The sequence below is a fragment of the Heptranchias perlo genome, chromosome 23, assembly GCF_035084215.1.
Source record: "Heptranchias perlo isolate sHepPer1 chromosome 23, sHepPer1.hap1, whole genome shotgun sequence".
In the NCBI taxonomy this organism is placed as follows: Eukaryota; Metazoa; Chordata; class Chondrichthyes; order Hexanchiformes; family Hexanchidae; genus Heptranchias; species Heptranchias perlo.
Window position 1 is genome coordinate 2,299,492 of NC_090347.1, and position 23,840 is coordinate 2,323,331.

Sequence of the window (23,840 nt, forward strand, 5' to 3'; positions counted from 1 at the left end):
TTTTTTTTTAAAAAGATGCCTGATTGATTAATGTGAGAAAATAAATTAAGCAAATTCCAGATCAAAACTCTTCAATTCAAGAGTGCCGGGGTCTAGAATGTGCTAGTTATCTTTTTCACATCTCAGTAAGACCGATTAACAACTTGCCGCACTAACAAAATATAACATTCTAGACTTCCTTGATCCCTTCTTGCAACTGTAAAAAAAAGCAATACAGGACAAAATGCACTAAAACAGCAGACACATTTTGGCCAGTCAGGGCCTCATGGCAATTTTCAGAAGGGTCGTAGACTAGATTGCCAATTTAGGGCAGTATTGTGCTGTGACTCCCCAAATTCATCAGGACCTTTAAAGCCAGCAGGCAGAGGACACATTCAACTCATCTCTCTGGGCTGGATTTGAACCTAGATTGCAGAGATTAAAAACCCACCTTAGTTTTTAGTCCTTCCCTCATCTCCTAAAAGGATCGTCTGTTACTGGGGTACAGAGTCAACACGGTTTTATGAAAGGGAAGTAGTGTTTGACAAATCTCAGCTTTTTTGAGGATGTAACCAGCAGGGGGAACCAGTGAATGTAGTATATTTGGATTTTCAAAAGGCATTCGATAAGGTGCCACACAAGATTAGGGCTCTTGGGATTGGGGATAATATACTAGCATGGATTGAGGATTGGTTGACGGACAGAAAACAGAGAGTAGGAATAAACGGGTCATTTGCAAGTTGGCAGGTTGTAACTCGTGGAGTGCCGCAAGGATCAGTGCTTGGGCCTCAGCTGTTTACAATCTACATCAATGACTTAGATGAGGGGATGATACAACGCTAAGTGGGAAAGTAAGCTGCGAGGAGGACGCAAAGAGGCTGCAAAGAGATATAGACAGGTTAGGTGAGTGGGCAAGAAGGTGGCAGATGGAGTATAATGTGGGGAAATGTGAAATTATCCACTTTGGTCGGAAGAATAGAAAAGCAGAATTTTGTTTTTAAAAAAGGTGAGAGACTAAGAAATGTTGGTATTCAGATGGATTTGGAATATAAGAGTAAGGAGATCTTGCTGCAATTATAAAGGGCTCTGGTGAGTCCACACCTGGAGTACTGTGCACAGTTTTGGTCGCCTTACTTAAGGAAGGATATACTTGCCTTAGAGAGACTGCAACAAAGGTTCACTAGATTGATTCCTTGGATGAGAGTGTTGTCCTACAATGAGAGATTGAGTAGAATGGGCCTATATTCTCTGGAGTTTAGAAGAATGAGAGGTGATCTCATTGAAATGTATAAAATTCTTAGAGGGCTTGACAGGGTAGATGCTGAGAGGCTGTTTCCCTTGGCTGGAGAGTCTGGAACTAGGGTCATAGTCTCAAGATAAGGGATCAGCTATTTAGGACCTATATGAGGAAAAATGTATTTACTCAAATGGTTGGGAATCTTTGGAATTTGGGCTGTGGATGCTCAGTCGTTGAGTATATTCAAGACCGAAATCGCTAGACTTTTGGACACTAAGGGAATCAAGGGATATGGGGATAGGGTGGGGAAGTGGAGTTGAGGTAGATGATCAGCCATGATCTTATTGAATGGTGGAGCAGGCTTGAGGGGTCGTATGGCCTACTCCTGCTCCTATTTCTTATGTTCTTAAGAAACACAGTAAGTTGTGTGGATGGGAGCAGGAAGTCACAAAAGAATCTAGACGAAGTGAGTGATCAAATGTATGGCATTTGGAATTCAATGTGGGGAAGTATGAGGTCATCCACTTTGGACCAGAGAAAGACAAATTGGAATATTTTCTTAATTGTGAGAGACTAAGAGCTGTGGAGTAGCAAAGAGATTTAGGTGTCCATGTACCCAAATCACTAAAAGCCAGTGCACAGGTACAAAAGGTAAACATAAAAGGTTAATGGAATATTGGCCGTTAACACAAGGAGGTTGGAATTCAACATGAGGAAGTGATGCTTCAGTTGTGCATAGCCTTGGTCAGACCCCACCTGGAGTACTGCCTTCAGTTTTGGGCACTGAACTTCAGGAAGGCCTTGGAGTGGGTGCAGCACAGATTCACCAGAATGATACAGGGACTTAAAAGGGTTAAATTATGGAGGACAGGTTACATAAACTTGGCTTGTATTCCGTTCAGTTTAGATGGTCATGGGGTGATCTAATCGAGACATTTAAAATGATGAAGGGATTTGATAGTTTCTCTGTGTCTACCCTATTTCATCTGTAAACAATTTTACAACACCAAGTTATAGTCCAGCAATTTTATTTTAAATTCACAAGCTTTCGGAGGCTACCTCCTTCCTCAGGTGAACGATGCGGAAATGTTCCGCATCGTTCACCTGAGGAAGGAGGTAGCCTCCGAAAGCTTGTGAATTTAAAATAAAATTGCTGGACTATAACTTGGTGTTGTAAAATTGTTTACAATTGTCAACCCCAGTCCATCACCGGCATCTCCACATCTATTTCATCTGGTGAGGGAATCCAGAACAAGAGAACATAATCTTAAACTGAGAGATAGGCCATTTATGGGTGCAATCAGGAAGCATTTTTCATAAAAAGAGTAGTGGATATTTGCAACTGGCTCCCTCAAAGGGTGGTGGATGCTGGATCAATTGAAATTTTCAAGACTGAGATTGATAGATTCTTGTACGGTAAGGATATTAAGGAATATGGAACAAAGGTGGGTAAATGGCATTGAGGTACAGATCAGCCATGGTCTAACTGAATGGCCTACTCCTGTTCCTATTTGACCCAGGGAAGGGTGGGGTGGGCAGCATTTATTGCCAAATCCAATCCTTTCTTCGCCTGGTGTCCACATAACTGCACTTCCATAATGGGCCACTGGATAGCAATATGGAGCAGGAATCCAGACTACGTTTTCCTCCCCAATCAAGCAGGGATAAGGTGAATTGTGACATCTCCAGCGCAGCCTTGTTTGAGAGCAGCGAACCCAACAGAAACTAGGATTAAATTTGGGTCCTACCTAGTAGGTATGGCTCATCTACTCATTAAAGAATCTGGGCGAGGGAGCAGGGTGAAAGTTCACAATTTATTCTCATCCCTCCATGACATATTGTTTAAAAGAAACTTCTCTTTTGGAAGGATACACTCTCTTTGTAAAACAACTTTCTCCTTTCCTTGTTCTCTCCGCACAGCCATGGGGGCAGATGGGCAGCTTACTCCTAGGTATATTTCAATATTATTCTGAAAAGAGATTAAATTAAATTACACAAGACCAGTCGAGCAACATTCCCTCCCTATAAAGGAGGCAACACCTTTGACTAAGCAGTAACATGTGGATGACAATAGGCACCAACAGGTCTTGTTACTCCATGTAGCATGGTGGAGTTGTACCAAGATTTTTTTTTAAAAGCATCAGGCTCCTCACTGCAGCATTACGCTACATGACGTCTAACCCCATTTTCCATGCAGATGAAACAGGCAGATGCCATTCTTAGCTTCAACATGTGCAAAAATGCAGAAATGATTTTCTTCTTCCAATTACAAATGTAAATCATGCATTGAGATATTTAGAAACCAACATCCTAAAATACAATAACTTGATATTTCCAGGCTGTTTTACACATTTTAAAGCCAATGCTTGATATGCATTTGTTTAAAATCTTTCCAATTTGTTTGTTCCTTATTGCATTTTGACAAACTGAATTTTTGTCCATGATCACAGTTTTACAAAAACAGAATATGTGAAATCAAGACTATTCAGGATACAATCTTTCTAGTTTTTAAGGCATGAATCAACTTAATTCAAGTTTGGCATCATGTTTATTTAGGTGTATACACATGCTTTTACATTGCTCAGGATCCAAACTTGTGCCAGCGTCTCCTATTGTGTAGATCATATAAAGTCAGCAACAACCCCAAAGTAAACTTGCAGCATGTGTCTAGGCTGGGGCCAGGAAGATCCAATTTTTTTTTTAAATGTTTCTCCAGTTTGTTAGCAAATCCAGCAAGTTAAGTTTGGGGTTACTGTTCATTTTACAATGTTTACGTAATGATTGCAACATTCTCCTCTGTCCCCTCTTCCCCACACCTCAACTTCACCACTTGGTTAAGCACTGGAAAACAAAGGTTTTTTTTCTAATAGCTGTTTAAGTGAAAGGATTTTAAGGTTGTAATACAAAATAAATAATTCAGTGATTTATTCAAGAGATGATGGCTATTCACATGATAACAATTACTATCACACCAAGGCAATGTCACATGAAGTTTAATGGTGCTTGCACGTCAGCTCCAGTTTAGATAGGGCCAACTGGCTAGGATACTTCGGACTACTTAAGAAGCTGGATTATAACAAGATACAGCTTTAACAGAAAGGAACCACAAATGAATGGATATTCTGGAATGCTGTGATAATTGAACAAATGCAAAATGTCTCCTTGCCACTCTTTTCAGCTTCACTCAGAGGAGGAAATCTAGCGGCACAGACTGTCAACCCGAAGCTGCTTCCCTCTTACCAAGTGATCCAGACAAATTCCTACTGACCAATTGCCTTATCATGAGGAATTGCAACAAAAGTATCAGGGATGCTGACTGTACAACCTGATTCTTGATGGGCTGTAATCAGTTCACCGTGAGATATCCCCCATATTCAGCATTAGCAACACAACATGTCTCCAGTAAGAAACACATCACAGCCTGATATATAAGGGAGGAAATAGTTTAACCCTTTGCATACAGAAAGGTTTTAAAATATATTCCCCACTTCTCTCATTAGAACCTTTGCAAAATAGATTTTCTGCAAATTTTACCAAGTTTTCCCAAGAAATGGCAGAATTATACAACCATAAATAACATTCACTAATTTGGTTAGAGAAACTAATTGTTACATTTGAAAACATGATCTTATATAAATTTTACTGCAGTCAAAGGGAATACACAGTTGGGAATAATAATTCAAAGGCTGCCCTAATGGGTCAGTGGGTAAATGCACTATGTGGTGGCTTACTGAACCATACAGACCAGGGAGTTCCTAGATTCAAACTCTGGTTTGTGCTAAATGTGTTCATCTCAGCTAGGGTCATCATTGGGATGCTACAACTGGCTTCTGCATCCCCAGGTCAGAGAAGGGAAAAGTCAGGCAGGGTGCGGCAGCAGGCTGCTGTCCAGTGATCCCTGCTGGAAAGCGTAGATGTGTGGCAGAGGTTTGGGAAGAGAACTCCCAAGAGTACAACAGCATGGTGACTCATGACTGTCACATCTGGTTGGGAAGAATGGAGGAAGAAAGAGAAATGCACAGCCTAATTCTTGAGGAAAGGGCTAGAGGGGAAATTAAAACGTAGGTCTGGTTTTCACATTTGTTCAATTTAAAATGAACCTGACTTCCAAAGTAACGTTTTTAGCAAATAAGTTTCCCCCCCCCCTCATACTGCAGCATACTATAAAAGTAGCATAAGACTATAAAAGTGGCATCATGCTTTCCAGGGCAACAGTAGGATGCTTGCAGGTGTGAAGTGCCAATTGTTTAAAAAGCATACGTGATCTTTGGCTTTATATATAGAGGCAAAAGCAAGGAAGTTACACTAAACCTTTATAAATCACTGCTTATGCTTCAGCTGGAGTATTGTGTCCAATTCTGGGCACCACACTTTCGGAAGGATGTCAAGGCCTTGGAGAGGGTGCAGAGGAGATTTACCAGAATGGTACCAGGGATGAGGGACTTGGGTTATGCGGAGAGACTAGAAAAACTGAGATTGTTCTCCTTACAGCACAGAAGATTAAGGGGAAATTTAATAGAGATGTTCAAAATTATGAAAGGTTTTGATAGAGTAAATAAGGAGAAATTACTTCCACGGGCAGGAGGGTCAGTTACCAGAGGACACAGATTAAAGGTAATTGGCAAAAGAACCAGAGAGGAGATGAGGACAATTTCTTTTACACAGCGAGTAGTTATGATCTGCAATGCACTGCCTGAAAGGGTGGTGGAAGCAGATTCAATAGTAACTTTCAAAAGGGAATTGATATATACTTGGAAAGGAAAATTTGCAGGGCTATGGGTACAGAGCAGGGGAGTAGGACAAATTGGATAGCTTTTTCAAAGAGCCGGCTCAGGCACGATGGGCCGAATGACCTCCTTCTATGCTGTATGATTCAATGATTCAGCTTTGTTTGTGATTCTTATGCCAAGAAAGCTTAGAAGCTTTCCCGCATCTATTTGATGAGTTGCTATGGTTACCGTTGGCACTTACTGTTGCAGTGTCAGAATACAGCTGCTTGAATTTTCGACTGTTACTGACTTTAATGAAGTAGTTTCAGAGGGGTTAAAGTCTCATGTACATGGAATACAAAAAAATATAAATCAGAATTTTACAGCAGAAGAGGCAGCATTCAGCCCATCTCAATTGTTCTCTGAAAGAGTTTCCATTTAGACCCATTCCTCTGTTTTTTTTCCCCAAATATTTATTCACTTTCCTTTTAAAAGTTATTATGGGTTCTGCTTCCACATGGCTTCTGAAAGGATATTCCACCACCGAACCTCTTCCTTCTTTCAATGATCTTCAAATTTATGCTCTCTGGTCACCAACTATTGAGGAGAAATAGTTTTTCCCAAATTTATCTACCAAAACCTTTCAATTTTGATCCATCAGGTCTCCTCCTAATCCCGTCTGTTCTAATCAAAGGTCCCCAGTTGCACTAGTCATAACTAAAGCTTCTTAGTCCTCGCATCACCTTAGTAAATCTCATATTCCTAAAGTAGGTTGCCCAAAACTAGATGCAATATTCTAACGAGAACCTAAATTAATGATTTGCAGAGGTTTAACATTATCTTTGCTTTTGTACTCAATGCTCATTTATAAAATCAAGAATCCCATACTTTTTAAAAAAATATAAATAGAGCCTCATCAGCTTGCCTGCTCGCTTTTAAAGATTTGTGCATCACCCGTCTCCATCTCTGTAACCTCCTCCAGCCCGCAACCCTCTCCCTGAACTCTCCTCCAGAGTTTGCGACCTCTGGCACAATTCTCCCTTCACTCCACCATTGCCGGCCACACGTTCAGCAGCCTAGGCCCCACCCTCTGAAGTACCCTCCTTAAACCCTCCACCTCCCCAAACCATCTCTTTGACCACGCTTCAACATCAGTAAAAATCAAAGAATCATGGAATTATAAAAAGGTTACAGCACGGAAGGAGGCCATTCAGCCGATCAAGCTGGCTCTACGCAAGAGCGATCCAGCGAGTCCCACTCCCCCGCCCTAACCCCGTAGCTCTGCACATTTTTTCCTTTCAAGTACTTATCCAGTTCCCATTTGAAAGTCATGATTGAATCTGCCTCCACCACCTCCTCGGGCAGTGCATTCCAGATCCTAACCACTCGCTGTGTTAAAAAAGTTTTCCTCATGTCACCTTTGGTTCTTTTGCCAATCACCTTAAATCTATGTCCTCTGGATCTTGACCCTTCAGTCAATGGGAACAGTCTCTCCGTATCTATTCTGTCTGGACCGTTCATGATTTTGAATACTTCTATCAAATCTCCTTGCAACCGTCTCTGTTCCAAGGAGAACAACCCCAGCTTCTCCAGTCTATTCACGTAACTAAAATCCCTCATCCCTGGAATCATTCCAGTACATCTCCTCTGCACCCTCTCTAAGGCCCTCACATGCTTCCTAAAGTGCGGTACCCAGAACTGGACGCAATACTCGAGTTGTGACCGAACCGGTGTGTTTTATAAAGGTTCATCATGATTTCCATACTTTTGTACTCTATGCCTCTATTCATAAAGCCCCGGATCCCGTATGCTTTTCTAACCGCTTGCTCAACCTGCCCTGCCATCTTCAACGATTTGTGCACATAAACCCCCAGATCTCTGTTGTTCTACCCCATTTAGAATAGTGCTCTCTAGTTTATATTGCCTCTCCTCGTTCTTCCTACTGAAATGTATCAATTCGCATTTTTCTGCGTTAAATTTCATCTGCCACGTGTCCGCCCATGCCACCAGCCTGTCTATATCCTCTTGAAGTCTATCACTAGCCTCCTCACTATTCACAACACTTCCAAGTTTTGTGTCATCTGCAAAGTTTGAAATTGTGCCCTGTACCCAAGTCCAAGTCATTGACATATAATCAAGAAAAGCACCAACCCCTGGGGAACACCACTGTACACCTCCCTCCAGTCCGAAAAACTACTCTCTGTTTCCTGTCACTTAGCCAATTCTGTATCCACGTTGCTCTGTCCCCTTTATTCCATGGGACGCAATCTTGATGACAAGGCTACCATGCGGCACTTCATCAAACGCCTTTGGAAAATCCATATACACCACATCAACTGCATTGCCCTCATCTACCCTTTCTGTTACCTCATCAAAAAATTCTATCAGGTTAGTTAAAAACAATTTGCCTTTAACAAATCCATGCTGGCTTTCCCTAATCAATCCACACTCGTCCAAGTGACTGTTATATTATGTCCCGGATTATCGTTTCTAAAACTGTTTCCCCCACCAGTGAGGTTAAACTGACTGGCCTATAGTTGCTGGGTTTATCCTTACACCCTTTTTTGAACAAGGCTGTAACATTTGCAATTCTCCAGTCCTCTGGCACCACCCCTGTATCTAAAGATGTTTGGAAGATTATGGCCAGTACCTCCGCAATTTCCACCCTTATTTTGCATCCCCCACCAACATCCTGGGGGTCACCATTGAACAGAAACTTAACTGGACCAGCCACATAAATACCGTGGCTACAAGAGCAGGTCAGAGGCTGGGTATTCTGCGGCAAGTGACTCACCGCCTGACTCCCCAAAGCCTTTCCACCATCTACAAGGCACAAGTCAGGACTGTGATGGAATACTCTCCTCTTGCCTGGATGAGTGCAGCTCCAACAACACTCAAGAAGCAAGACACCATCCAAAACAAAGCAACCCATCTACCACCCTAAACATTCACTCCCTTCACCACCAGCACACCGTGGCTGCAGTGTGTGCCATCCACAGGATGCACTGCAGCAACTCGCCAAGGCTTCTTCGACAGCACCTCCCAAACCCGCGACCTCTACCACCTAAAAGGACAAGGGCAGTAGGCACATGGGAACAATACCACCTGCACATTCCCCTCCAAGTCACACACCATCCCGACTGGAAGCCTGTGGCCAGTGGGGTACCACAGGGATCAGTGCTGGGTCCCTTGCTGTTTGTGGTCTACATTAATGACTTGGATATGAATGTAAAAGGTATGATCAGTAGGTTCGCTGATGATACAAAAATTGGTAGGGTGGTAAATAGCGAGGAGGATAGCCTCAGTCTGCAGGACGATATAGATGGGTTGGTCAGATGGGCGGAACAGTAGCAAATGGAATTTAACCCGGAAAAGTGCGAGGTGATGCACTTTGGAGGGACTAACAAGGCAAGGGAATACACAATGAATGGGAGGACCCTAGGCAAGACAGAGGGTCAGAGGGATCTTGGTGTGCAAGTTCACAGATCCCTGAAGGCGGCGGAACAGGTAGATAAGGTGGTAAAGAAGGCATATGGGATACTTGCCTTTATTAGCCGAGGCACAGAATATAAGAGCAAGGAGGTTATGATGGAGCTGTATAAAACACTGGTTAGGCCACAGCTAGAGTACTGTGTGCAGTTCTGGTCGCCACACTACAGGAAGGATGTGATCGCTTTGGAGAGGGTGCAGAGGAGATTCACCAGGATGTTACCAGGGCTGGAGAGCTTCAGCTATGAAGAGAGACTGGGAAGATTGGGTTTGTTTTCCTTGGAGCAGAGGAGGCTGAGGGGGGACATGATTGAGGTGTACAAAATTATGAGGGGCACAGATAGGATGGATACTAAGGAGCTTTTTCCCTTCGTTGAGGGTTCTATAACAAGGGGACATAGATTCAAGGTAAAAGGCGGGAGGTTTGGAGGAGATTTGAGAAAGAACTTTTTCACCCAGAGGGTGGTTGGAGTCTGGAACTCACTGCCTGAAAGGGTTGTGGAGGCAGGAACCCTCACAACATTCAAGAAGCATTTGGATGAGCACTTGAAATGCCATAGCATACAAGGCTACGGACCAAATGCTAGAATATGGGATTAGAGTAGACAGGGCTTGATGGCCGGCGTGGACACGGTGGGCCGAAGGGCCTCCATCTGTGCTGTATAACTCTATGACTCTATGACTTGGAAATATATCGCTGTTCTTTCATCGTCGCTGGGTCAAAATCTTTGAACTCCCTACCAAACAGCACTGTGGGAGAACCTTCACCACATGGACTGCAGCGGTTCAAGAAGGCTGCTCACCACCACCTTCTCAAGAATAATTAGGGATGGGCAATAAATGCTGGCCTTGCCAGCGATGCCCACATCCCACAAACGAATAAAAAAAACTTCCCTCAGCGAACTAGGATACATCCCATCCGGACCGGGGGACTTATCTACTTTAAGTACACCTAGCCTTTCTGGTACCTCTAATCATCAATTTTTAGCCCATCCAGTATCTCAACTATATCTTCCTTTACTGAGACTCTAGCGGCATCTTCATCCTTGGTAAAGGCAGATGCAAAATACTAATTTAGTACCTCGGCCATCTCTTCTGCCTCCATGAGTAGACCTCCTTTATGGTCCCATCCTTCTTCTTACTACCCGTTTATATGCCTATAGAAGACTTTTGGATTCCCTTTTACGTTGGCCGTCTTTGTCCCTATTATTTCCATTTTCACTTCCCCTCTGAACTTTCTATATTCAGCCTGGTTCTCAATTGTGTTATCAACCTGACATCTTACTCACTATTTCTTTTGTCATCCAGGGATCTTTCGCTTCAGTTGCCCTGCCTTTCTGCCTCGTGGGAATGTGCCTAGACTGTACCCAAACCATCTCCTCTTTAAAGGCTGCCCACTGTTCAATTACAGTTTTGCCTGCCAATCTTTCATAGAAGGTTACAGCATGTAAGGAGGCCATTCGGCCCATCGAATCCATGCCGGCTCTATGCATGAGCAATCCAGCTAGTCCCACGGCCCTGCCCTATCCCCGTAGCCCTGCATTCGTTTCAAGTACTTACCCAGTTCCCTTTTGAAGGCCATGATTGAATCTGCCTCCACCACTCCCTCAGGCAGTGCATTCCAGATCCTAACCACTCGTTGTGTAAAAAAGTTTTTCCTCATATCACCTTTGGTTCTTTTGCCAATCACCTTAAATCTATGCCTTCTGGTTCTTGACCCTTCCGCCAAAGGGAACAGTTTCTCTCTATCTACTCTGTCTAGACCCTTCATGATTCTGAATACCTCTATCAAATCTCCTCTCAACCTTCTCAGTTCCAAGGAGAACAATCCCAACTTCTCCAGTCTAGCCATGTAATTTAAGTCCCTCAACGCTGGAATCATTCTAGTAAATCTCCTCTGCACCCTCTCTAAGGCCTTCACATCCTTCCTAAAGTGTGATGCCCAGAACTGGACACAATACTCCAGTTGTGGCCGAACCAGTGTTTTATAAAGGTTCATCATGACTTCCCTTGCTTTTGTACTCTATGCCTCCGTTTATAAAGCCCCGGACCCCGTATGCTTTTTTAACTGCTTTCTCAACCTGCCCTGCCCCCTTCAACGATTTATGCACATATACCCCCAGATCCCTCTGTTTCTTCACCCCTTTTAGAATTTTGCCCTCTAGTTTATATTGCCTCTCCTCATTTTTCCTACCGAAATGCATCACCTCACATTTTTCCCATGTTAAACTTCATCTGCCACGTGTCCGCCCATGCCACCAGCCTGTCTATATCCTCTTGAAGTCTATCACTATCCTCCTCACTGTTCACTACCCTTCCACGTTTTGTGTCATCTGCAAATTTTGAAATTGTGCCCTGTACACTCAAGCCCAAGTCATTAATATATATCAGAAAAGCAGTGGTCCCAGCACCGACCCCTGGGGACCACCACTACACACCTCCCTCCAGACCCAAAAACAATTGTTCACCCACTACTCTCTGTTTCCTGTCATTTAGCCAATTCTGTATCCATGTTGCTATTGCCCCCTTTATTCCATGGGCTGCAATCTTAATATCAAGCCTACCATGTGGCACTTCATCAAACACTTTTTGAAAATCCATATACACATCAACTGCATTGCCCTCATTGACTCTCTCTGTTACCTCATCAAAAAACTCTTGGGTTAGTTAAACACGATTTGCCTTTAACAAGTCTGTGCTGGCTTTCCCTAATCAATCCACACTCGTCCAAGTGACTGTTAATTCTGTCCCGGATTATCGCTTCCAAAAGTTTCCCCACCACCGAGGTTAAACGTACTGGCCTATAGTTGCTGGGTTTGTCCTTACACCCTTTTTTTGTGTCCTTTTCCGTAGCTATCCTAAGCCTTATGATAGCTGCTTCCTAAATGCTCTCCCACTGACACTTGTTCCACTTGGCCCGCCTCATTCCCTCGAACCAAGTCCGGCAATGCCTCCTTCCTTGTTGGGCCGGAAGCGTAGTGGTTAAGAAGGTTATCCTGTATTTCAAAAATTCCTCCCCCTTTGCCCCTTATATTATTATTGTTATCCCAGTCTACATTAGGATAATTGAAGTCCCCATTTATCACTACTCTTATAGCTTTTGCACCTCCCTGTAATTTCTCTGCAAATTTGCTCCTCTTTTTCCCACTAGTTGGTGGCCTATAGAATACACCTAGTGTAATTCTGGGTAATATTCTGGCATAGGTGGAGGATTGGTTATCTAACAGGAAGCAGAGAGTTGGGATAAATGGTTCATTCTCAGACTGGCAACCAGTAGCCAGTGGTGTTCCGCAGGGGTCGGTGCTGGGTCCCCAACTCTTTACAATCTATATTAACGATTTGGAGGAGGGGACCGAGTGTAACATATAAAAGTTTGCAGGTGATACAAAGATGGGAGGGAAAGTAGAGAGTGAGGAGGACATAAAAAACCTACAAGGGGATATAGACAGGCTGGGTGAGTGGGCGGAGATTTGGCAGATGCAATACAATATTGGAAAATGTGAGGTTATGCACTTTGGCAGGAAAAATCAGAGAGCAAGTTATTATCTTAATGGCGAGAAACTGGAAAGTACTGCAGTACAAAGGGATCTGGGGGTCCTAGTGCAAGAAAATCAAAAAGTTAGTATGCAGGCGCAGCAGGTGATCAAGAAGGCCAATGGAATGTTGGCTTTTATTGCTCGGGGGATAGAATATAAAAACAGGGAGGCATTGCTGCAGTTATATAAGGTATGGAATACTGCATACAGTTTTGGTCTCCATACTTAAGAAAAGACATACTTGCTCTCGAGGCAGTACAAAGAAGGCTCACTCGGTTAATCCCGGGGATGGACATATGAGGAGAGGTTGAGTAGATTGGGACTCTACTCATTGGAGTTCAGAAGAATGAGAGGCGATCTTATTGAAACATATAAGATTGTGAAGGGGCTTGATCGGGTGGATGCGGTAGGGATGTTCCCAAGGATGGGTGAAACTAGAACTAGGGGGCATAATCTTAGAATAAGGGGCTGCTCTTTCAAAACTGAGATGAGGAGAAACTTCTTCACTCAGAGGGTAGTAGGTCTGTGGAATTTGCTGCCCCAGGAAGCTGTGGAAGCTACATCATTAAATAAATTTAAAACAGAAATAGACAGTTTCCTAGAAGTAAATGGAAATTGGACATGAATTTAGATTTGAGGTTAGGATCAGATCAGCCATGATCTTATTGAATGGCGGAGCAAGCTCGAGGGGCCGATTGGCCTACTCCTGCTCCTATTTCTTATGTTCTTATGTAATGGCACCTCTATTGTTTCTTAACTCTAACCAAACAGATTCTGTCCTTGACCCCTCCAGGACATCCTCTCTCTCTCTCTCCAGTACTGCAATATTCTCCTTAATCAATACTGCCACCCGCACCCCCCACTGCCCACCCACCCTCCTTTCTTTCCTTCCCTATCTTTCCTGAACACCTTGTATCCAGGAATATTTAGAACCCAATCCTGCCCTTTTTTGAGCCAGGTCTCCATTATCGCCACAACATCGTATTCCCATGTGGCTATTTGCGCTGCAGCTCACCAACATTGTTTACCACGCTTTGTGAGTTTACACACATGCACTGTAAACCAGTCTTAGACTTTCTTGTACACTCTCTTAGTTGGATCCCACCTAATACTGCACTATTACTTGCTCTAGTGCTATCTTTCTCTCCCGATCCTTTGTATCCCTTGTTTCTCCTTTCCATTGCTACATCCTAGTGCCAATCCCCCTGCCAAATTAGTTTAAACCCCCCCATCACAGCACCAGCGAACCTCCCCACGAGAACATTGGTCCCAGCTCCATTGAGGTGCAACCCGTCCGGCTGTCCAGGTCCCACCTCCTCCAGAACTGGTCCCAATGCCCCAGGAATCTAAAGCCCTCCTTCCATCTTTCCAGCAGCAGGAAAAAGCAGCTTTAGATATTAGAATTTTTGTATTTTGATTTTTTTTGCGCGGAGGGTGCTGGGGGCTGGTGGTGGATGAGAGGAGAGAGAGAACAGAATTGTGTGTCACTAAATTATCTGGGAACTTAGGACATAAAAGGTCACCAAAATATCCACATTTCATTCAATGCATGAGCATCCTCCAAAACTAGTTAGTTTCTTTATTCCCTCCTTGATGGTAAATTCCACTATCACAGGGTACACAATCCAGCACCTTAAACAGAGGCCAGCAAGTACCAGTGGGTTAGAGAGAGTGGTGGGGGGGGGGGGGGGGATGGAGAAGAAAGTCAACAAAGGTCTCCAATTCCTGATGACTATCCAACAACCACTACTGCAAAGACAGTGTGGGCATCCATTGAGGATAAAATTGAGCACCACTTTGACACCTCCCTTAGCCAAATAGTCTACCAACTCTCACCATCAATGCCAACACAATGCTACTTGAGCTAGATATTGAGATATTGGAGGATAATGGTACTTGTGGGACCATACCACAGGAAAAAAGTCAACACCTGCCACTCTGGGCAGGGGAAGAGGGGGGAGGAAGAGGAGAGAAAGGTTACCCAAGGAAATTAGAGAGAAACAAAGATTTTTTAAAACTGTATCAATGGGGGGGGGGGGGGCGGGGGGAGGGAGAGGGGGAAGAGGATGCGAGAGAACAGGGTTCGCATGTATGTCAAGTCGAGAATTACTTAATTCACCCCATCAATAGGAACACTGTGCTCAACAGCAAGATCTACCACATTTCTTTGATTGATTTTATCTTCATAGGAAGCCTTCACAGAAGGTACAGCATTACTATTTGCTATGTAGAAACTGTTACGTTGTTTTTTTTTCCCACAATTTCTCCTCTTCCTTTTGAACTCACCCCTACCTGCTGAAAAAACAAATCCAAACAACATGCTTGTAGGTCTCTACCACTGGATTATTAGTCCAGTCGTCTGGATTACGAGCCCATTAAGATAACCACTACACTACCGTACCCCCAGTGCACTTACTCTGGTCTGCATAATTTTTTGCTTTGAGTTCAAGCTGCCGTGTCTGCGACTCCAACACCTCCACTCGAATCTGTAGGTCCTTCTTCTCCTGCTCTTGAGAATCCTCAAACTCGATGAATTTCTGGAACAAAAGAGAAAATGCATGTTTTCATACTTTTTAAATACTAAGCAGCTGTTCTATTTGTAGTAAATTACATTAACGCAAGATAAATTTGGGGTAATATGTGGGTTTGATACTATGAGGCCAAACAAGTTAGTATCTCTGGTCAGTCATCAAGAAAGGAAAGGTACTTCCCCAATAAGAACTGGAGAAATTGCAGGGCACATCAACTACCCATGGGAATGTAATGCGAAGCACAGATTGATGTCAGGGTGCTTTTAACCTTAAAAGTATTATTTACTGTTAATCCATGCCCAGCTGCTGAACAGTTTGATAAACTGAAAAATTAAATCAGCCAATAAATTAAGTAAAGTCAGATCCGCACCAATTGATCACCAACAAAATGTGTCGACTTTTGCAATAGCTGAATAAGTTATCCAAAGATAGAAGGAGCCTTCAGGGAATTAGCTACATTTTTCATCCATCGTAAACAGTATTGGCTAATTCTATTAATTGGCTTTAGAAACCACTCTTGGTCAGGAAAGTCCCCCAGAGAAGCACCATTTAGGAGCGATAACCCACAGCACATTCTAAAAGGCAGGAAGTAGTAATTTTCATTCTCTGAGCATGCATTTCCTCCACTTCCCTCCTGAGGCAACAATGCTGTATTCCATTTATGAGCACATATGTGTGACAAATCTGGGCTACATTATTAAATGACTGACTACTGAGGCATGCTGCACAGTGAGTAAAGGATACACAAGCCATTTAAATTATTCTGCCTTTTAAAGGCAATAAAATGGGCACAAATTCCTCCCATGTGGCAGTTTTGATTCATTCCTTGCCTTAAGCTTAGATTTTAAAAGTGGAAAGAAACTCAAATGTTCAATCCATCCCCAGGACACACTATTTGTGCAACTTGTGTGCATGTACTGATTGCAGTCAAATGCTAAAATCTCATGACAAGATCATGCCCAGAACTACACCGAGTGTTTGGGGGGGGGGGGGGGGGCTTTCGGAAACAACTGTGCAAAAACACAGTAATTCTTGTTTCCAGATACTATAATAAAAATCTAAAAAAAATAAATCTTGACTGCCAAAAACACAAACTCCCTGCTCTCTCACAAAATCTGATGACTGCATTTATCACAGAACATTCATTCAATCAGCAGGCTGAGCACTTCTGCACAAAAGTCAATGGGGGAGGGGGGAGGAGTATTTTTGCTTCTCAAGCACAGGGTGTCGACATTAAGGACAATTATAATTTTCCCCCTTTTAAAATTTGGTGCAGCAAAGCACTTCTAGTTAACAAATTAAGAGCACAGGCCTCCCTCTACTTTGCCCCAACAATGCGCTTTAACACAAACAGTAGGAAACAGCCCCATTGCAAAAAACCATGAAGGAAGCCATTTGGCTTATCATGTAAATTAAGTTCACTGCCCCACTCTCACCTGATAGCCCTGCATCTTCCTCTGCTTCAAGAATTTCTCTACTGTTCTTTTAAATGATATAACGGTCTCTGCCTCAGCTACTCACTGTGGCAAATCATTCCAAGCCCCAACAATCCTACGCATACATTAAAAAACTTCCCCTAACCTCTCTCCTCAGTGACAATTCTAAATTAATAACTCCTAGTCACCAACTCCCCAGGCAGAGAATAGCTCTCCATATTCACATTATCAAAACCCTTCATAATTTTAAAAACTATTAAATCACCTCTTGGCCTTCCCTCCTACAGTGGAAATAATACCAGTATCACGAGTCTCCACTTGCAACGATAGTTCCTCAGCATTGGCATCATCCAGGTGAATTCACACTGTACACTCAATGACTTCAATTTCCTTACTATATTGAAACACCCAAAACGGTGCACAGTAGTCCAACTTTGGTATACTATTGCCATATACGAATTTACCTCTTTGCTTTTGGTCTTAATGCCCATATTTATAAAAACACAAAATGCTATTGGCTCCAACACTAACACGCGCACACACACACACACACCCTTCAACCTCTACGTTGAGTTTATACTTCAATTCTTTGTTTTTCCTCCCAAAATGTAAAAATGGAGATTGGTAACTAAGACCCTGTTCATTTTCCCCTCCCCAGACCAGAGACCGACTCTGTAGCCCCTACTACTGCCCCAGCTGAGATCAGCTAACGTAGCTCAAATGGAGATTTAACTTGGGATGTTTTGCTCGGGATGGATTAATATCACACCCAAACAGTGCATTTACCAACTAGCTACAAGAACTTCTTTCTGACTCAATATTAAAACTTGAGATTCAGCTATGCAGCTCAAAATACAAAGATGCTTTTGTTTCAGCTTAACTGGAAGCAGTTGTTGCTAAGGCAGTCTAATTCCAAATACGTTGCGATCTGCTGTGCTGAAAGTCAGGAGATTTATTTTTATGCTGTACAATTGTCATGTTAGCATCACACCCAGTTTCAGACAGCAAATTTAAAACTGATCTGGCAAGCAATGGGTAGAATAAGCAATTTTCTTCTCAAACCAGTGATTCAAATCCTATGGGTGGGCTGCACACAAGATGTGTTTCAGCACTTGAACACGTGCCACAGAAACCACACCATGTTTCTGCAGAATGCAGAGCTGCACAACATTCCCCTGAAGAAAAACATTTGTTTTTCTCTCTTCCCCATCCCAAGAACAATATTCTTCTGTCCTTTCAACAATGATGAGGAAGTTGAGAGGTTTTAACCTTTTAAGTCAATTGTGGCTGTTTACCAACAAGATGTTTTCGGCACAATCATTGAACCAGATTCAAAGGAAGGCTGTAATACAGTTCATGAATGTTAAATCTGTAGCATAATAAAATATATATGTCTCTATCAGTAGGTCTGCTATAAGCCACTTTACAAAAAGATCTTGTTTTGAATTTCCAAATCCAAGAACAGGCTATCACACATTGGTCAATATGCATAAAAATACCACAGGCATTATACCCCTTGCTGGATTATTCTGCTTTCAGAGCTGCTGAAGAACTCTTGAATTTGCACCTACGAACAAATGATACTAAAATGATGGATGTTCCCTCCTCTCAAACCCCACCACTTACACCATCCCGTGCCCCCTCATTTATCCTGGACAGCCACTTATATCAAATGGACAAATGGCACTAACCAAGCGCCATTACCATAGGCATCAATTACAAAGAAGCCGCTTAAACCGTATTAAGCGGACTGGCTATTTCGGGCAGTTCAAGCAGCTGTTCGCTGTGCAACTACCTGTCATTACGTCCTAACCTCCCACCCCCCAACGTGAGTCCGAACAAGTTATGTTAAATGAATACTGAGAAGCAGTTTCCCTGTCCAATAAACTATTAGTTACCAACATGCAAGAGTTCTTGTGAAATGGGAGGTTGTTGGGACTATGATAACTTGTGTTATAGTTTGCTCCAGATTCAGGGTCACCTTTCAACTTCCCCCATCACAGTAACAGCCTCTTAACCGGTTCCAGGGGTTTAATTTCAGCAAAATTGACAGATTCATCGGTGTACTGACTGCTGGCACAAAGACCCTTCATCACTGTTGGAATAAATTGTTCTGCAGAAAAGTTAGGGTATGCTTACTCGTGATATTTGCCCTTATGCTTCAGGGTTATTAGGGAGTTCAATGCTTATAGTGTCCACCACGTATAGTGGGCAAATCGCCCACTATATGTGGTGGGGACTGTACTTGTCTTCACCTTCAATTATTCCACTACTTTAATCTTTTAAAGACTGAACTAATCATTTGCATTTATGTAATGGTTTTATGCAGTGACAAGGTGTCAGCCATGGTTCATGGGTAGCATGCTCACCTTGGAGTCAGAAGGCTGTGTGTTCAAGCCCCACTCCAGAGACTTGAGCACATAATCTAGGCTGACACTCCAGAGCAGTACTAAGGTAGTGTTGCACTGTTGGAGGTGCCGTCTTTCGGATGAAACGTTAAACTGAGGCCCAGTCTGCCCTCTCTGTTGGAAGTAAAAGATCCCAAGGCACTATTTCAATGAAGAACAGAAGAGTTCTCCCGCTTCCCTGGCCAATAGTTATCCCTCAACCAACACCAAAAATAGATGATCTGATTATTTATTTCAATGCTATTTGTGGGACCATGCAATGTGCAAAATTCACTGCCGCATTTCCACGGGTGAGTTTATCAATAGCTCTGTTCTGCAGCCTTAAGCCATATCAGCAGTTCTTCCTGTTCTATCGAGATAGAAGTGAAAACGTGATGGTTCAACCTCACACAAATTTTGTGTTTTGAATGCGAGTCCACATTCAGCGTTATTAAAAGAGTTACCAAAATTTTGCATCTTTGGTGTTTCAAATCAGGAACTGTTAGTTTTATGTTGTAAGTTAATTAGATTTGCTGTTCCAGCTTCTTACTATTTAATTTCTTACGTTAATAAACTTGATACATAGATTACGGCCTAAACTACAGTCTGCCACGGTAATTATTCTTTTATTATCTGAGCGGTGGGGAAACAAGAGAAGGCTTGTGTCATTTCAAGCGAACAAATGACAAAGAAAAGGGAGTTCTGTTCAACCCTAAACAACTCTACCAGATATTATGTGCGTATGGTCACATTTCAGTTTGTAGGGAATGAAGGCTCCCTCACAGGAGAGCACCTTGCCATTGGGCACAAGGGAAATATCTGATGCAGACCAAAAATTGTAAGTGAATTTCCCTAGTGGAGTACATGGGAGACTAAAGGGGAATCACGAAAATGCTGAGGGCAGAGGTGTAGCTATAAGCAGGTTATTTATATTAACTTGAAAGCCAACAACCCTCACTCCATTGAGGCTTGAGATTGGAAAAAGAAGAGAAAACTGGATAAATAAAGTGGTCACCTCACTACAACATTACAATAAGGGTAACTTGAAAAAAAAAGGGTCTTCTTTCATTTCAGTACTCGCAAAAACATTGCAAATACTGCGAGGCAGCCAACAAAGAACAGTCTAAACCAGAAATTTGGTACAATAAGTACAAATATCTATATTTAGAATCAAAAGCAAAATACTGCGGATGCTGGAAATCTGAAATAAAAACAGAAAATGCTGAAAAAGCTCAGCAAGTGAGGCAGCATCTGTGGAGAAAGAAACTGAGTTAACCTCTGACGAAAGGTCTTCGACTTGAAAAGTGATCTGTTTCTTTCTCCACAGATGCTGCCTCATTTGCTGTGCTTTTCCAGCATTTTCTGTTTTTATTTATATTTGGAAGTTAGTAATTCTGGGAGATCTATTAAAACTAGTCACCTGCACAAATTTACTCATGTTCCCTTAACAGAAAATCGCATCAAAATCACCAGCATATATTTTTATAGGACTTGTACAGAGAGATGTCTCAAAAGCACTTTACAAGGAATGAAAAAAACAAGAGTGGATGCTGAGTAAGAGAGAAATAGGTGCTCAACCGAAAAAGAGTTGAGAGAGGGCACCCCAAAGGCATGGTCAAATAGCAGGGATTTTAGGAGTGCTTTGAAAGCAAGGCCGGAGGTGGCAACGCAGAGGGATTTATGGTGAAAATTCAGACGCAGGACACTGGTTGCTAATGATAGAGTGGAGGCCGAGAGGTAACCTGGCACCAGAGAAGCAAAAGGCTTACATGTGAATTGTGACTGTCAAAGATCCTTTAAGGAAGGTGGGAAATGGAGAGATTTGGAAGGGAGGGCAAGGAGCCTGGGAAACAGGGAACTAGTAATCTGTTTCAAAGATGGGGATGGTGAGAGTTCAGGACCGTATGTGTGATGGCATAGGCATCAGCATACTAAACGAGTTGTAATTTGAGGAGTGTGAAGGCCAGGAAGCCAGCTAAGAAGTTGCTTCACTTCCACAAGATACAAGTCATCCAGAATGCCAGTCAGCATTCTCACCTGCACGAAGGTTCACACTCCCACCATTTCTTGACAAACCCCATTTGCTTCCTGTGCCCTAAACTAACTTCAAGATTCTGGTCCTCACCCTCAAATCACTTTGTTGCCTCACCCTTTCTATCCATGCATTCTCCTCCAGCCATATGTCCCTGTGCGCACTCTTCACTGCTCTGAGGTATTTCTGCTTCCCTGCTCCGCCGTGGCAGCCATTTTGCCCTGCCTTCTGGAAATAATTTTCTCAGCATTTCTGTTTTGTCACTTCCCTCTCCATCTTCAAAAGCCTCAAGACCCATCCATCCGCCCCCACTTTCTCCCTCTTGCTCACTGTCCATGGCCCTATGAAGAGCTGAGGCAATTGTTGCTATGTGAGGAATGCTATAGAAATGCAAGTAGTTATTGACAGGTTGAGCCTCAAGATCAGGGCATGGATTAGGGTCTTGGTAGCAAAGAAGCTTGGATTAAAGGCATCATCTTTACCTCCCCATTTACCTCGTTTTCTCCTGTACTCTTTTTCAACTTTGGTTGTGTTTTGCACTATGGGACTTACCACTTCACCTTGGTTTCTCAAATACAAATATGCTCCGACATGGCTCAGTTGGTAAAGGCAACATGTAATGGAGCTAAACCAAAACCAGAAAATGCTAAAAACACTCAGTTTAGAGTATTTGTGGAAAAGAGGAGTGTGGACCCTTTGTTAAAACTGAAGGATGTTACAAAAGACAAACAAAAGACAACAAATAGGGTCCGAGTAAGAAAAAATGGTAATAAGACAAATCGGGCCAGAAAACAAAAAAACGTTAAGATGTCTAAAAATGTTAAAAAGACAAATCTAAAGACACTGTATCTGAATGCAAGAAGCATTCATAACAAGGTAGACGAATTAACAGCGCAAATCGATGTAAACGGATATGATTTAATAGCAATTACGGAGACATGGCTGCAGGGTGACCAAGACTGGGAGCTGAATATCCAAGGGTATTCGATATTTAGGAAGGACAGGCAAAAAGGAAAACGAGGTGGGGTGGTGTTGTTAGTAAAGGATAGAATCATAGAAGTTTACAACATGGAAACAGGCCCTTTGGCCCAACATGTCCATGTCGCCCAGTTTATACCGCTAAGCTAGTCCCAATTGCCTGCACTTGGCCCATATCCCTCTATACCCATCTTACCCATGTAACTGTCCAAATGCTTTTTAAAAGACAAAATTGTACCCGCCTCTACTACTGCCTCTGGCAGCTCGTTCCAGACACTCACCACCCTTTGAGTGAAAAAATTGCCCCTCTGGACCCTTTTGCATCTCTCCCCTCTCACCTTAATTCTATGCCCCCTCGTTATAGACTCCCCTACCTTTGGGAAAAGATTTTGACGATCTACCTTATCTATGCCCCTCATTATTTTATAGACTTCTATAAGATCACCCCAAAACCTCCTACTCTCCAGGGAAAAAAGTCCCAGTCTATCTAACCTCTCCCTATAAGTCAAACCATCAAGTCCCGGTAGCATCCTAGTAAATCTTTTCTGCACTCTTTCTAGTTTAATAATATCCTTTCTGTAATAGGGTGACCAGAACTGTACACAGTACTCCAAGTGTGGCCTCACCAATGCCCTGTACAACTTCAACAAGACATCCCAACTCCTGTATTCAATGTTCTGACCAATGAAACCAAGCATGCTGAATGCCTTCTTCACCACCCTATCCACCTGTGACTCCACTTTCAAGGAGCTATGAACCTGTACTCCTAGATCTCTTTGTTCTCTCACTCTCCCCAACGCCCTACCATTAACAGAGTAGGTCCTGGTCTGATTCGATCTACCAAAATGCATCACCTCACATTTATCTAAATTAAACTCCATCTGCCATTCATCGGCCCACTGGCCCGATTTATCAAGATCCCGTTGCAATCCTAGATAACCTTCTTCACTGTCCACAATGCCACCAATCTTGGTGTCATCTGCAAACTTACTATCCATTCCTCCTAAATTCTCATCCAAATCATTAATATAAATAACAAATAACAGCGGACCCAGCACCGATCCCTGAGGCACACCGCTGGTCACAGGCCTCCAGTCTGAAAAACAACCCTCTGCAACCACCCTCTGTCTTCTGTCGTCAAGCCAATTTTGTATCCAATTGGCTACCTCACCTTGGATCCCGTGAGATTTAACCTTATGTAACAACCTACCATGCGGTACCTTGTCAAAGGCTTTGCTAAAGTCCATGTAGACCACGTCTACTGCACAGCCCTCATCTATGAAATCAGAGCAGTAGTGAGAAAGGATATTAGCTCAGAAAATCAAGATGTAGAATCAGTCTTGGTGGAGTTAAGAAGCACCAAGGGGCAGAAAACACTGGTGGGAGTTATCAATAGGCCTCCAAACAGTAGTGGTAATGGAGGGGATGGCATCAAACAGGAAATTAGAAATGCATGTAACAAGGGTACGACAGTAATCATGGGTGACTTTAATCTGCATATTGACTGGCCAAACCAAATTAGCAAT

At 42.9% G+C, this 23,840-nt stretch overlaps 1 protein-coding gene across 3 annotated transcripts in view; it reads right to left on the reverse strand.

Moving 5' to 3' along the window:
- Positions 1 to 23,840, reverse strand: part of LOC137341002 (C-Jun-amino-terminal kinase-interacting protein 4-like) — a 216,932-nt gene that overhangs the window by 155,174 nt on the left and 37,918 nt on the right. For all 3 annotated transcript variants that reach the window (XM_068003814.1, XM_068003815.1, XM_068003813.1), the window contains one exon: positions 15,367 to 15,487. In XM_068003814.1, the coding sequence (XP_067859915.1) occupies positions 15,367 to 15,487 (121 nt within the window). The remainder of the gene's footprint in view (positions 1 to 15,366; positions 15,488 to 23,840) is intronic.